This window comes from Canis lupus, chromosome 23 (assembly GCF_003254725.2).
Source record: "Canis lupus dingo isolate Sandy chromosome 23, ASM325472v2, whole genome shotgun sequence".
NCBI lineage: Eukaryota > Metazoa > Chordata > Mammalia > Carnivora > Canidae > Canis > Canis lupus.
In genome coordinates, this window is record NC_064265.1 from 8820919 (window position 1) to 8835464 (window position 14546).

Below are 14546 nucleotides of genomic sequence, written 5' to 3' on the forward strand. Positions count from 1 at the left end.
TGTCATATGGTCTTCATGGGACTGCTCTAAAATAGGGAACTGTGGACAAGATGATTTTCAGAAGGAGGCTGTGGGCTTGGCAAACTTTCTAAAACTCCTCTTGTTTCTAGACTCCTTGCCTTGTTTCCTATATATATAGTCATGAATGTGCTTTTACAAAACTAAGATAATCTAAATAGCATGTATGGTTACAGATGTACTTCATATGAAGTCAGCTCCACTTACTGTAAGCAGACCCCTTGAAAGGCTATTCTTGGGCTGTAGAGTGCATAATTAGGCAGGTAGCATCCTCCTCTGGTTCCTCCTCCATCCATTATCCTTATTGGCAGCTAGAGGCTAACTGTAAATTTAACCACCAATACACAGCATACTTGTATTAGGGAATTGATCAACAAAACAGCAATAATAACTACTTGGTTTGGGTCAAAGGAGGAAAAAAGAAACCTTTACATACTGATTCTCAAAATCTTGTAACATATGAGAGAAATAATTAATCGTTGTTGGACCAGAGTATGTACTATATCCCTCAGAGTTGCCCTGCAAGCTTCTAATAATGTAGGATTTCTGATGACATTGGAAGTCAGGGACTTGTGATAAGATATGTCTAATAGACCAGTGAATCCCATGGACATCTCCTTCCTTTGTTGTATTGTTATTTAGCAAATCTTACCGTTTGAGATCTATTGCCACTGCAGTTGTTTTGATTGGTGCCAACATTTCCGGGACAAGCCACATGACATTTCGTCCTTTGTACTTGCTCAGGCAATTGCTTGAGGAACTGGGATAATCTGTTGTTTTGGTTGAGCCAGTGACATCCTTGTGTGTCCCTCACAGGGTTTTCCTGTAACTGAAGTCCTGCTGAACCTAGCTTAAAGTCTAGGGGTCTAGGGCACCTGGGTGGCTCGGCCGGTTAAGCATCTGCCTTCAGCTCAGGTCATGATCTCAGGGTCCTAGGATTGAGCCCTTCATCAAGCTCTCTGCTCAGCAGGAAGCCTACTTCTCTCTCTCCCTCTTCCTGCCGTTTCCCCTGCTTATGCGTGTGCACACACTCTCTCTCTGTCAAATAAATAAAATCTTTATTTAAAAAAAAAAGTCTAGGGGTCTTTAAGCAATCAGGTTACTCCTTGCCCCAGCTTACCTTGCCCTCTTGGCTCCTGTGTATTGGCAGTCACAATTGTGTATAAGTGACCATCCCAGAAACATGTATGTTGGTCATAGCAGCCAGGCCTCAATACACTGTCCCCTCTCATTTCTTTTATTTTTTTTTTAAGATTTTATTTTATTATTTATTCATGAGAGAAACAGAGAGAGAGAGAGGCAGAGACACACGCAGAGGGAGAAGCAGGCTCCATGCAGGAGGCCCGACATGGGACTCGATCCCAGGTTTCCAGGATCAGGCCCTGGGCTGAAGGCAGCGCTAAACCGCTGAGCCACCCGGGCTGCCCTCCCCTCTCATTTCTATTGGCAAAAGCACAACAACCTGATCAGGACTGTAGACTCTGTGCCTCTGAGTCTTGTGTAGCAGAACCATTCAGGGCCTTCCATCCTAGTTCTAAGAATTACCTCCTAATGATAGCGTCTTCACGTTTATCCAGTGGAAGGGTGGAGGTAGTGGGAAATGTTTGATGATTACTCTAGGTCCTACAGGGTAGTAGGCACTCTTTCCTATTAAATAGGCACATCCTTCAACTGTACTACCAAATGCTGCAAAGAAGTTTACCAGCATTGTACTTTAAAAGTAATTATTGTCTACTTCAGGGCCTGCTTTTTAGCAGATTTAGAATACAATTACGATCAGAGATTATTTTGTTCAGTATCAGAGTTGATACAGCTCTGTGTCCCCTTATCTGCTTTCAGCTTATGCTTTTGGGTTTGGGACTTCCTTGCTGCAACTTGCCCAAGCTATGAGGACTTCCAACCCATCACCTTAGCTTTCCTTATCCTAAATTTGTCAGACCTTACTCCTGTAGATTCATGGCCTAGAATCTGAGGGATCAAGGATATGCTAACAGCTTTGCCACCTCAGAGTAGCAGCTCTTCCTGGAAGTGGGAGCCCCTCCTTGCCCTCTCTCCATCAGATTGCAGGGGTCCTTCCACAGACATGTTGGAGGGCTGCTTGTAACTTACTGCTTGTAACTTACTCCAGGCAGTTCTTTGTTGCTTAGGCTCTTGGTTGCCTTGTAAACCAGTTGGAAGAGGGTAATAAAACACTGATGCTCCTGGCAACTTACAGGGGGTGTCTCCTAGTGGTTGTTCGTTTAATTAAACACGTCCAGAGTTCTAAAGGCCCCTTCCAGTCACACGTCATACCAGTAAATCTTAATATTCTTGAAGACCTCATCTATTGAAACGCTTTGCAAATCTCCAAGCCCACAACTAACTTCTCATCTTTGAAGCGCTTTGCCTACTTAATTTCATACATCAGCAGTTACTTCTTCTTGAGGCCATTTTTTCCCCAGAGAAGTAAGTTTTTATTCTCTTCTGCAAGTCACCACGGTAACTGGCAGTGAACACCAGGCATGCTGAGTGTGAATGTGGGGTGGCTGATTTAGCCTCTTTCTCTTGGACTCATAGTGTGCTCGGCCCTAATTTGAGTGCCAGCAACTTCTGTGTAGTTGTGTCAGCTCCTGAGCCTTTAGAAAGTGTCAGAATCACTAATGTTAACTCTAAATGCTGATGGTCCACATTTTATATTAATAGATGTTGAACTTGAGGCTCAGATGGGAAGTATCCAAGGTCACAAATAGGGAGTGGTAAGCCTGGGACTAGATGTTCCTGCTGCCTCCTCTATTTGTAGAATCTCAGGGACCTGGGAGGCCATCAGGAATCCATTGCCATGCGGAGGGGATGAGACACAGGTATGACCCAGGCCTTTAAAAGGCTTGTGGCCTGTTGCAAAGCTTGTTGACCTTAGCATACCAGAATGACCTGGAGAGCCTATCACAATACGGATTGCTGGGGCCCACCAGAATTTCTGCCTCCTTAGGTTGAGAATCTGCATTTTTACAAGTTCCCAGGTGAAGCTGATTCTACATGTGGCCAGGTGGAGAGGACAGCGGCAGTTTTGCTCAGACTTTTCCCCTGCTTGAGCATACACTGTTGCCTTTGGTCATTTCAGCCAAAGTGCATGCTTTTCAGAAGTCTTTATCTGAGGTAGAAATGCAGGTTGTTAGAGGTGTGTGTTTGACAGTGTAGAGTCAGGAGAGGCACCAAGGGCAGAGCACAGCAAAGCAGGAACTTTCTGGCCAGAACTTTCTCTCACTTTAACTTTTCTCTGCTTTCAGTGCCTTTCCGGCAGTTCTGATGGGACAATTCGCCTTTGGTCCCTTGGCCAGCAGAGATGTATAGCAACATACCGAGTCCATGATGAAGGTGTCTGGGCTCTGCAAGTCAATGACGCCTTCACGCACGTGTATTCTGGAGGAAGGGACAGGAAGATTTATTGTACAGACCTTAGAAACCCTGACATTCGGGTACTAATTTGTGAAGAAAAAGCACCAGTTCTCAAGGTATGTCCTATATTTTAGTTTTGTGGTTAAAACTGTTACGTGTACCAGCCAAATCCAGCAAAATCTGTATTAAAACAGGAATCAGTTGTGGAGTTATAGATAAAAGAATATATTTAGATTTTTATTAGTTACCTGTAGAAGAAATTGTGACTTCTTGGGTACCTCAGAGACCAGTAGCTGTCCCACTAGCAAATCCTAGTGCAATTGCCCCACATTGCTCCTGAACTCACCTGGCTTTCCTGACCTGTCTTTAATGAAGGAATATGATAAGTTCAGGTATCTGTAAGCAGACAACACTCAACTTGAGTGAGCAGAGCAAAGCACGAGTGTGTCCACTGCTTCAAGAGGGAGGATGTGGAAGAGTGATTCAAAAGAAGAGAGAACCAAGCCAGCTCATACTCCGAAGGGTTCCTATCTCAGAGTAGTCCCGATTGCTAAATCAACATCTACTGTGTAGGGTGAAAGGGTACTTGAAAAGCCATCCATACTGACACCTGCTGAAAGTGAACCCTGGACTGCAAATTGGCATATTGTCATATGACAAGATGTTCGGCCTCCCTGATAATCACAAAATTACACATTCAAACCATACTGAAAAGAATTTTGAGATTTAAAATGAAGGCATGAAGATAGCACTACATCCTTTTCACAAAAATCATTCAAAAACAAGGAAAGCATGAAATAAAACTGCAAATACCTGAAAAATTAAGTGATATCTGAAACCCAAACCACAGTAGAAGAGGAAGAGAGCTGAAAAAAAAGAAGTCAAATGAAACAGTTGAGGGGATGCTTGTGGCATGCGAGCACACACATCCTGTCTGAGTACAGCTCTTTTTTTCTTTTAATTTTTTTCTTTTTTTATTTTTTCTCTTTTTCCTTTTAAAGATTTTATTTATTTTCGAGAGAAAGCAAATGAGACAGAGGTAGAGCATGAGCAGGGGGAGGGGCAGAGAGAGAGGGAGAAGCAGACTCCCCGCTGAGCAGAGAAGCTCGATCTTGGGACCCTAAAACCATGACCTGAGCCTAAGGCAGACACTTAATTGACTGAGCCACCCAGGTGCTCCTGAATACAGCTCTTTAAAATAGGTGGCACATCGCAGAGGACAAAACCAATAGTCCTAGGAGAGTGAGGGATTTAAGGCTGAAATCAGAGCCTGTGTGCAGGAAGCAGGCTGCAAGGAGCAGACAGCAGGGAGGAGAAACACTGCAGTGTGAGTCCTGTAGCTTCCAGAATCTCTTGGCTATGGAGGAAAAGTTTCAAAAAAACTTAGTGGTGACATAACTGTGCATTACAAGAAATGTCACTTTGAACTGAAGAGGATTCCTACTTGCTAGGAGTGCAGCCTGTCCCATGACTCCAGCCTTCAGTTTCCTGGCACTGGAAGAATAGTGGATAACTGACCGTAGAGTGATTTCCTGTGCATGCTGTATAAATGGGTATGGATATGTATTCCTATACATGTACTATTCTAAAACTACAGAAGGCACATAGTAAACTGTTCGCAGGTGTACTGTTCTTAAGTGAGGGAGGTGAATTATGTGGGTACTTTGCACTTTTTGCTATGTTAGAATTTTTTTTATTACAAATATTTTCAAAGAGATAAAGACATTTCCTTGTTATTAAAAAAGAACATAAAAACAAAAGAGTAACAAAAACAAAATTATGGTAAGTCATCCTTTTGACTGTACTCATTTAGACTCCCTAACTAATTAATTAATTTAAAATCACACTGGAAACTTTCAGCCACTGTTTTTGGTGAGAAGTCACCCCTATTACACTTTTATAAGGCCATGCTTCCTTTAGCAAAGAGAGTCCCTCATTATCCTATGCAACCCTAGCCTTTAGCACATACTCTAGTACAGTCAGCACACAAACATTGAATGAAGATGTTGTTGCCTAATAATAATATATAGCTAGTCCCGGCAGCTCAGGAGAGTCAGCATTCCACAAAGCAGTGTTTTTGTGCTTTGTTTTCAGATGGAGCTTGATAGATCAGCTGATCCCCCTCCTGCAATTTGGGTTGCCACGACTAAGTCTACAGTAAATAAATGGGTAAGCAAACCACCGTGTCCCTGGCAAAGGTTTGTAAACATGTAGTTTGTTATCACAGACCTGCCACATACCAGTAGCAAATGTCAGGATGAACCTGACACTCAGCATGCTTTTGAACAGTGTCAAAAATCTGAAAGCCTGTGTGAATGAATATAAAGATTGTACTAAAATTAAGATAGTAGTCAGGAGCCAAGATAGACATTTGGTGTCTTTAGAATAAGCAGTGTTGTATGATAATACCAATAAATACTGGCACAATGTCTGACCTCACAAAACTGCATTTGAAAACAAGTAGCCCAGGTACAGGTTTCTCCTGCTATTGGAAAGTTCACTTTATGCCACTTCACTTTTGCAGAGGACCTATATTACCATTTTCTCTAACCAAAAGAAATCAGAAGAGAATTTTTGCCTTTATGAACTGGTGATTGCTTCTTTGTCTTTACACCATCTCAGCTTTCGAAAGGCTTCATATGAACACTTTACTTTTGTTTTTGTTTTTTTTTAAGATTTATTTATTTATTCTATTCATGAGAGACACAGAGAAAAGCAGAGACACAGGCAGAGGGAGCAAAAGCAGGCTCCATGCAGGGATCCCAATGTGGGACTTGATCCCGGGCCTCTGGGAGCATATCCTGAGCTGAAGGCAGACGCTCAACCACTGAGTCACCCAGGCGTCCCAACACTTTACTTTTGGATAGCAGGGAATACTTGTACCAACATGACTGGTACACTTGTTAGGATTCTGTTTTGTTTTGTTTTTTAAGATTTTATTTATTCATGAGAGACACACACACACACAGAGAGAGAGAGAGAGAGAGGCAGGCAGAGACACAGGTGGAGGGAGAAGCAGACTCCCTGCAGGGAGCCCGATGTGGGACTCCATCCTGGGACTCCAGGATCATGCCCTGAGCTGAAGGCAGACGCTTAACCACTGAGCCACCCAGGTGTACCAGGGTTCTGTTTTCCAAGTGTTTAGAGAAAGTAGAAAATTGTGCTTTTAGATTCATTTCCTTTCTCCTCATAGCATGAAGAACAGGGACAGAAATAGAGGGTAAGCAGAGAGAAGTCATCAAAAGTGCTATTAATTCTTAAATGTTAATTAAGGAAGATTGAAGTTTTGTTGCTTACCAGACTATATGGGGATAACAAAAGGGAGAGTGTTTCCATTTATTTCTATTTATACACCAAATGGGCTTTATTGGTACTTGTAAAAAACATTTTAAGTCTTGTCTAAATTTAATTTTGCCAATTTGAGATCAACATAGCTTTACCTGGAAGAGTGCCTACTTTTCCCTCCAAAAAGACAGTAGTAGTATTCCCTTCTTAACACTTGTTTTGTTTTTTAAAATCACGGTAGACAATTGTACTTTATGACTGAATATTTTGTGGTTGATGTTATTATTTTGGTTTTTCTCATTTGTTGTTTTTCTTGCTGCTTTAAACAGATCAGCAAGGCCTATAAAGCACAAAATGATTAAAAAATTAATTTTGTTCCTTTAGACCTTGAAGGGAATTCATAATTTTAGAGCCTCTGGAGATTATGACAATGACTGTACAAATCCTATAACACCACTTTGTACGCAGCCTGACCAGGTTATTAAAGGTGAGTAAGAAAAAAAAATAATAATAAAGATGAGTAAGGAAGGTAGAAGGTATTATACCTCTTACCAAGGCTAATTATAGTTACTAAGGGATTGTCAAAAATAAAGGAGATGACCTTCTTTAAATGTAATTCTGAGGTGAACAGAAGACAAGTATATTGGTTTATTTCTAATAGAAGAAAAGTATTTTTAAAATGCGATTTAGTCAAACACTATATTTGGGGAATATAAAAATTAGTGAAAGGGAATTAGGGAAAGGAGAGAAAATGAGTGAAAATATCAGTGAGAGTGACAAAACAGGAGAGACACCTAACTCTGGGAAATGAACAAGGGGTAGTGGAAGGGGAGGTGGGCGGGGGGGGGGGTGGTTGGGGTGACTGGGTGATGGACACTAAGGGGGACACTTGGCGGGATGAGCACTGGGTGTTATGCTATATGTTGGCAAATTGAACTCCAATAAAAATTTTTTTTAAAAAATTTGATTTAGTAACTTTAAAAAGTGGACTTTCTTTGTCCAGCATCAGATTAGTCATGGTCTTGGTTGAGCCAAGAACCATTTTGTAAAATATAGAGAGAGTTGAATGTTGTCTTTTGGCACAAGGCAGAGAAAGTCAGATCTGGTCCCTGACCAGACCTTCCACTTCCAGCTAGAGCACTGCTGGAAGTAGCAATTCTTAATTGAATGCTCGAATGTAGAGTAGAATACTGACCAGTGCATTCATCTGCAGCTCCATCCATGTCCATGCTGTTACCTTTAGAATCAAATGTCCATGCAGGTGGCAAAAGTTAGAGATGGAACTGATTCAGAGATTTCCTGTCATCATTTGAACTTTTCCCAATGGGTAAAACTGTTCATCCTTAACAATTTTCCACTAGCAGGCCTTCGAAGGAGGTAGTTTTTTCATCTATAGTCTGTTTTTTAAACCAGACAGTTTTTCTTTGGTTGGCCTTAAACTGCCTTAGATATAATTATACGTACATATATTACTATGTGTGTATCTTTTGACTCACCTTCATTCTGGTGGGTAAAATGATTTCTGTTGTTACATGCCAGTTAGTAGTTACTGCCATATGGTGAATTTAAATAGAGAATAGTTTTGCTAATTTTGTGTTGTTTTTTTTTCCTTTAGGGGGTGCGAGTATTATTCAGTGCCACATTCTTAATGATAAGAGACATATATTAACCAAAGATACCAATAATAATGTGGCATATTGGGATGTATTGAAGGTGAGTATCTTTTTGTATTAAATATAAGTTATTGGATCATGTATCCCATTTATTTTTTATTATAAAACACATATGAAATAACCAGAGTAATAAGTATGTAAATTAAGATCTGCCGTAATACTTTAATTTGGGGGTGGATTTTTTTTTTTACAAATATTAATAAGGCCATAGTTATCTTTTTAAATACCTAAAATTGGAACCATTTCCTCTGTGTTAAATGCTGCCTTACCTTACAGTAAATATATCACCGTTCCTCATCCTTGACGCTATTGATATTCTGAGCCAAATAAGTCTTTGTTGAGGGGACAGGGTAGATTGGGATCTGTCTTGTGCATTATAGGATGTTAAGCATCATCCCTAGCTTCTACTCACTAGGTGCCAGTAACCATCTCCCCTTCCACCCCCAAGTTAAGTTTTGATAACCAAAAATCTCTCTAGACATTGCCAGATGTTTAGCGGAAGGAAGGAAGAAGGAGGATACAAAATCACCCTGATTGAGAACCCCTAGATTACACAAAATAAGTTTAGCCGTTGCTTAGGATTTATAGACATCACTGTAAGCATCAGTTACAACTCTGGGTCATGTTAAGATGGTTCCCTGGGGGATAGTTAGATGTATTAAACCATTCAGCCACATTCTAAATAGCACTAAAGAATTTATAGGCAAATCAAAAGGTTTGCTTTTCTTGGTGGTGGTGGTGGTATATTTGTTCAACACATATTTCCTGGACTGAATGAATATCAGGTACAGAGAACTGTGTTGAGAGTCATAGATGACAGAATGTCTGTACTGGGATCCCCTCTCCCCTCTGGGAGGGAATGGGGAATGGGAACACCTTACAGATAAAAACAGATGGATTACAAGGGTAGTTTTTGGACAAGGGCAGTTACTTACAACTAGAGAAATCAAGTGAGCTTCGTGGTGGAGAAATCATTTAAGAAGGGTCTTACAGAACTCCAGCAGATGACTATTAGGAGGGCATTTTAAGGAAGAGGGAGTGAGTGACAGACACAGGAGGGAAGATAATGCTCATTCAGTGACTTTGAGCTTTGTGTAATTGGAGACTAGAGTGAATGTAGGGGGACACTGGGGATGCAAGGGTGAAAGGTGCCATTCAAGTCATTTCCCAGAGAGTCTTGAGTTCAGGCCACACAGTTGGCCTTCTTTGCTATTCCCTAAAGAATCTTAATCTTAGATCTTATTGGAGCAGGAAAAGTCCCATGCCCAGAGTGACAGTGGTCTGTGTGAGGGGAAGAAGCTGGAAGGCCATGTCTTCAGCATAATGACATAAGGATCTAAAGGAAGAGACAGATGTTGGATACATTATAAGAAAGAATTGAAAAGCTCTGGTGTTTTGATTACACTCCTAGTTAGAAGAAATGTCTATATCTAAAGAATAAGACCAACAGCTTCTTTCTGAGAAGAAGAGACTGTCTCTGAATAGAAACCTTGGCCTAGAGGCACCTGGGTAGCTCAGTTGGTTGAGCCATTGAGTGTCTGCCTTCTGCTAGGGTTATAATCCTGGGGTTGAGTCCCATGTCAGGTTCTTCTTGGCTGGAAGTCTGCTTGTCCCTCTGCCTGCCACTCCCTCTACTCCTGCTGGGGTGCGTTTTCTCTCTCTCTCTCTCTCTCTCTCTCTCTCAAATAAATAAAATCTATAAAGAAACGAAAAAAGGCCACCTGGGTGGCTCAGCGGTTGAGTGTCTGCCTTTGGTTCAGGGCGTGATCCCTGTCCTGGGATTGAGTCCCACATGGGGCTCCCTGTGAGGAGCCTGCTTTGCTTCTCCCTCTGTCTCTGCCTCTCTTTCTGTGTCTCTCATGAATAAATAAAATCTTTTAAAAAATAAATAAAGAAAAGAAAAGAAACGAAAAAAGAAACTTTGACCTGAATAACACTTTCCCTCCCAGTGGGGCAGGTGTACAAAAAGTCATATAATGAAGCAGTTGCCTGGTGAGCATGGTTGGCAGAACAAGAGGCTTTATTAGTTGAGTGGAAAATTAAATTACAGCAGACTCCAAAAGTCCAATTGGTTTTTATTATGATAGAGATACACTTCTCATGGGACTAAAGACTCATGTTTGTTTCAGAGAGGGGTCCTGTGGAGACTGGGAGGAACCAGAGCAGCCCTGAGGACCTTGTCAGCAGGAACTTTGCTACTCCACTACTGCGTAGCCCTAGTTCTGCCCTGTGTCTGGGCTTCATGCTGCCCAGCACCTGATGCTCTCCAGAACAAAACAATCTAATTGGGCCAAGCTACTCTTTCAGGGTGGGCTGAATGGCTTGGGGGTCTGATATCCTCTCTTGGGCGAATTAGCCAAAGCCTTGGTAGAGTCCTGCTGTCTGAATGGGAGGCAGCTCTTAGATGGGGCACTGACATGGTCTGTTCCATAATTGACATTTTTGTGTCCCTAACAGCTTTTAGTACCTAGACACTAGACCCTGGAGTGTCAAGATCAAGTGATTGGGCATAATGGACATGACATTAAACAGAAGTAGGGAGTCAGGATTATTTAGGAACATAGGCTCAGAGTAAGATAGAGTTACATTCTGATCTTGGCTCTGCTAGCGACTAGCCAAGTGATCTCCAGAACATGCTGAACCTCTCTAAGCCCCTGTCTTTATTCCTAAAATGTGGGTGGCACCTATTATTGGTAAGGTTAAGGAGATATTCGAGAAGTATTTATACATAGTGGCTGGCATATAATAGTTAAGAGACTGTTCTACTAATGCAGGTGAGAGATCAAGTATTCATGTGGACTAGGATGGAGAAAAACCCAGAATGATGAGAAAGATATTTAGGCCTATGGTTAAGAGGGAGCTTGAATAAAAGGGAGTATAAAAGAAAGCAGCAGAGTAAGTCCCAGGTTCCTGGGTCAGATAGTTTGATAAGTAATGGCAGGGGGCGGTGGGGGGGGAGGGGGGTGGAATGTAAGAGGAAAAGTGGGTAGTTCGTAGAAGGGGACATGCTGAGAAAGACAATGAGTTTGAGTTTATGTAAATGTCTAGGTAGGTATGACGTCATGTGCCAGTAAATGAGATGGGCTGGAGAGACTGGCTCCACAGTCAGCAGCTCATTGATTATAACTGAAGTGATGGGAACATCAGAGTTTCCAAGGGATACATCTATACTCAAGAGAGAAGAAACCAGCCATCACCCTTTTAGGAACTGTTAGAAAAGAGGTGGATAATAAAAAGGGGTTGGAAAACCAAGAGCCAATGGTGGCTCAAGACCTAAGCAAGCATTTCCAGAAAGGGCTTGTAACCACAAGTTGGCACTGGCCTGCAGAGGAGAGTTCACGTCTGATTTGGAATGTAACGTACCTGGGGTTTAACCAGTAGGGAGGATAGTGTTGGGGACAGTCTTAAGGGAGTCCTAAGAGAAAAAGCCAGATAGAGTAGTGATTGGGAGGTAGGGAAGCAGTCTTTGAATGAAACTTGACTCTCGGGAGGTGGGCAGGAAGAGGCAGTAGTGAGAGAGGATATAGGGATGGGAGGATGAAGCAAAGGTCTTGTTTTGGTGTTTGGGTATTTTTGAGGTGGGAGGAATTGGAGTGTGTTCACTACTCATGGGGAGAAGCCAGGAGAAACATGAGAGGGTAGATGGTGGCACCGGGTCCCCAAGAAGTGAGGGGGTCCAGAGCAGCAATGAGGGGCACTTTTTTCCTCCTGCCAGGAAGAGTGGTAGCACAGAGTTCAGGGGATTTTGTCAAGGCTTCTCCTGTTTTGAGGAGTCCTGGGCTGAGGCAAAGTGAGGGAAGTGGCAAGGCCAAAGATTTGCTGAGATGTTGTGGGGAACTGACTTTGGAAACCCCAGAGACCCCAGGTAGCAGCAGTGTTGCAGCTGGAGATTGTATGTTTATGGTAGAAATATTAGCAAGGATTTGAGAGGCCTAAGTGGATGTCAGTGTCATCCAAGATGTTTTTAGACTCCATTTTATTTAGACACAGATGTGAAAATGTAAAATTTTGAATACCTAAGTCAGAATCAGTTCACCACTTGTTATTGATAATTATCATACTTTCTTTATTACTGTATAGGCTTGTAAAGTTGAAGATTTGGGCAAAGTGGATTTTGAAGATGAAATTAAGAAAAGATTTAAGATGGTATATGTGCCAAATTGGTTCTCAGTAGACTTAAAAACAGGGGTAAGTTAGCACCTGATATTTATACAATTTGGAATAGTTGAAAGTTTCTAATACAGTTCAAAATTAAGTATTACTAGTTATAGAGTCCTATGTTTTTAATTGTGAAAGCAGTACATTTTTCATCTTAATACTTGTAAAATGAAGTTTAAAATGCATTTTGGCGGCACCTGGGTGGCTCAGTGGTTGAGCATCTGCCTTTGGCTCAGGTCATGATCCCAAGGTCCCAGGATTGAGTCCCATATCCGGTTTCCCACAGGGAGCCTACTTTTCTCCCTGCCTATGTCTCTGCCTCTCTCTCTGTATCTTTCATGAATGAATGAATGGATGAATAAATAAATGAATGAATAAATAAATTTTTTTAAATGCCTTTTGGTATCCCAGTAAATTAAATTGTAGTTGCAGTGAATCATTTTGGGTCTCAATCTGCAGCTTAGCACTTTAATGAAATAGTACAGATAAATAGGGCCTTAAAGACTTATTTGGAGAATGTATTGAAATTCAGGAACGCCACTAACAGTTTTTTCTTTTGACAGATGTTGACTATTACTTTGGATGAGAGTGATTGTTTTGCTGCTTGGGTTTCTGCAAAAGATGCTGGCTTCAGCAGCCCTGATGGGTCAGATCCAAAATGTGAGTTTATGTGTCTTGCCTTCCCTTCCTCCTTCCAAAAAAGAAGGATGGAGTCCCACATTGGCCTCCCTGCATGGGGCCTGCTTCTCCTCCCTCTGTCTGTGTCTCTGCCTCTCTTTCTGTGTGTCTCTCATGAATAAATAAAATCTTTAAAAAAACAAAAATGGGGGGTCTTGATTTTTCTCACAATCTGTGGTTTAGCTTTAATAAACACACAATACACTTTCTGCCCTTAAGCCTTTCTGGAAATCTGTTAGGAAAACTGAAGCTAAGAAACAGTTCTGTTGTTTTTCTTTTTTTTTAAAGGAGGTATAATTGACATAACATTACGTTAGTTTCACATGTACAACATGATTTAATATTTGTATATACTGCAAAATGATTAACTGCAAAAGTCCAGTTAATATTCGTCACCACAGTACATAGTTACACAGTTTTTTCCCTTGTGATGAGAACTTTTAAGATCTACTCTCTTAGCAACTTCAGTACGGTATTATTAACTATAGTCACCATGCTCTACATTATATCATATTTGTTTAATGGAAGTTACTTATTTGTTATAACTGGAAGTTTGTACCTTTTGACTCCCTCCATTTCCATATCCCCTGCCTCTGGCAATCAGCAATCTGTTCTCTGTATCTTTGAATTTGGTGTTTGGGTTTTGGTTTTGGTTTAAGATTCTATGTATAAGTGAGATCATACAGTATTTATCTTTCTCTGTCTCACTTCTTCCACACAGCCCTCAAGGTCTACCTAAGTTATCACAGATGGCAGGATTTTGTTCTTGTTTATAGGTGAATAGAATTCCATTGTACATACATATGTTTTTTCTTTATCCATTCATCCATTGATAAATATTGATTGTTTCCGTATCTTGGCTATCGTAAATACAGCTTCAGTGAACATGGGGGTGCATATATCTTTTCAAGTTAGTGTTTTCATTTTCTTTGGGTAAGTACCCAGAAGTAGAATTGCTAGATAATATAGCAGTTCTGTTTTTAATTTTTTGAGGAGCCTGCATACTTCGTTTCCACAGTAGTTATGCCAGTTTACATTCCCACCAACAGTGCACAAAGGTTCCCTTTTCTCCACATTTTCATGAACACTTGTTATTTTTTGTCTTTTTTGATAATAGCCATTCTAACATGTGTGAAGTGATAGCTTGTGGTTTTGATTTGCATTTCCCTGATAACTAGTGATGGTGAGCATTTTTTCATGTACTTTTTGGCCATCTGTATCTTATTTGGAAAAATATCTATTCAGATCTTCTGCCCCCCCCCCCCTTTTTTTTTTTGAAGATTTTATTTTTTAATAGTACTCAATGTGGGGCTCAAACTAACAATCTCAAAATCAGGAGTTGCATATTCCTCTGACTGA

At 41.1% G+C, this 14546-nt stretch overlaps 1 protein-coding gene across 2 annotated transcripts in view; it reads left to right on the forward strand.

The window, feature by feature from the left end:
* Positions 1–14546, forward strand: part of WDR48 (WD repeat domain 48) — a 50292-nt gene that overhangs the window by 24090 nt on the left and 11656 nt on the right. For both annotated transcript variants that reach the window (XR_003141844.3, XM_025461253.3), the window contains exons 8-13: positions 3285–3509; positions 5488–5562; positions 7063–7165; positions 8294–8391; positions 12432–12539; positions 13073–13169. Coding sequence is in view for 1 of the 2 variants with exons in the window: in XM_025461253.3 (XP_025317038.1) it covers positions 3285–3509; positions 5488–5562; positions 7063–7165; positions 8294–8391; positions 12432–12539; positions 13073–13169 (706 nt within the window). In the remaining variant the exon portion in view is untranslated. The remainder of the gene's footprint in view (positions 1–3284; positions 3510–5487; positions 5563–7062; positions 7166–8293; positions 8392–12431; positions 12540–13072; positions 13170–14546) is intronic.